At 65.2% G+C, this 586-nt stretch overlaps 1 protein-coding gene across 1 annotated transcript in view; it reads right to left on the reverse strand.

The window, feature by feature from the left end:
• Window positions 1-586, reverse strand: part of LOC102039456 (kallikrein-14) — an 8330-nt gene that overhangs the window by 6209 nt on the left and 1535 nt on the right. The window contains exon 2 of the mRNA XM_031065733.1: window positions 148-310. Coding sequence (XP_030921593.1) covers window positions 148-310 — 163 coding nt within the window. The remainder of the gene's footprint in view (window positions 1-147; window positions 311-586) is intronic.

A 586-nucleotide genomic window follows, 5' to 3' on the forward strand; every position in this document is an offset into this window, starting at 1 on the left:
GTGTCCCCAGGTGTCCCCAGGTGTCCCCAGGTATGTCCTTACCCAGGTGTGGTGCAGTGTCCCGAGGTGTGTGTCACCTGTCCCCAGGTGTGTCCTTACCCAGGTGTGTCCCCAGGTGTCCCCAGGTGTCCCCAGGTGTGTCCTTACCCAGGTGTGGTGCAGTGCGCCGCTGTCACCACCCATCTCGGCGCCACCAGGACTCCCCCGCAGTACAGTTTGTACATGTCCAGCACGGCCACCTGCCAGGGCTGGGAATGGGGCACGCAGGCGTGGCCGCCCACCACGCGCGTGTCACCTGTCACCTGTGTCACTGTGGGGACATGGAACAGACACCTGTCAGTGTCACCTGTGCCACCTGCCAGGGCTGTCAGTGTCACCTGTGCCACCTGCCAGGGCTGGGAATGGGGCACGCAGGCGTGGCCGCCCACCACGCGCGTGTCACCTGTCACCTGGGCCACCTGTGTCACTGTGGGGGCAATGAACACCTGTCAGTGTCACCTGGGCCACCTGTGTCACCTGGGCCACCTGTGTCACCTGTCAGTGTCACCTGTGCCACCTGCCAGGGCTGGGAATGGGGCACGCAGGC

Source organism: Geospiza fortis, unplaced genomic scaffold (assembly GCF_000277835.1).
Source record: "Geospiza fortis unplaced genomic scaffold, GeoFor_1.0 scaffold624, whole genome shotgun sequence".
In the NCBI taxonomy this organism is placed as follows: domain Eukaryota; kingdom Metazoa; phylum Chordata; class Aves; order Passeriformes; family Thraupidae; genus Geospiza; species Geospiza fortis.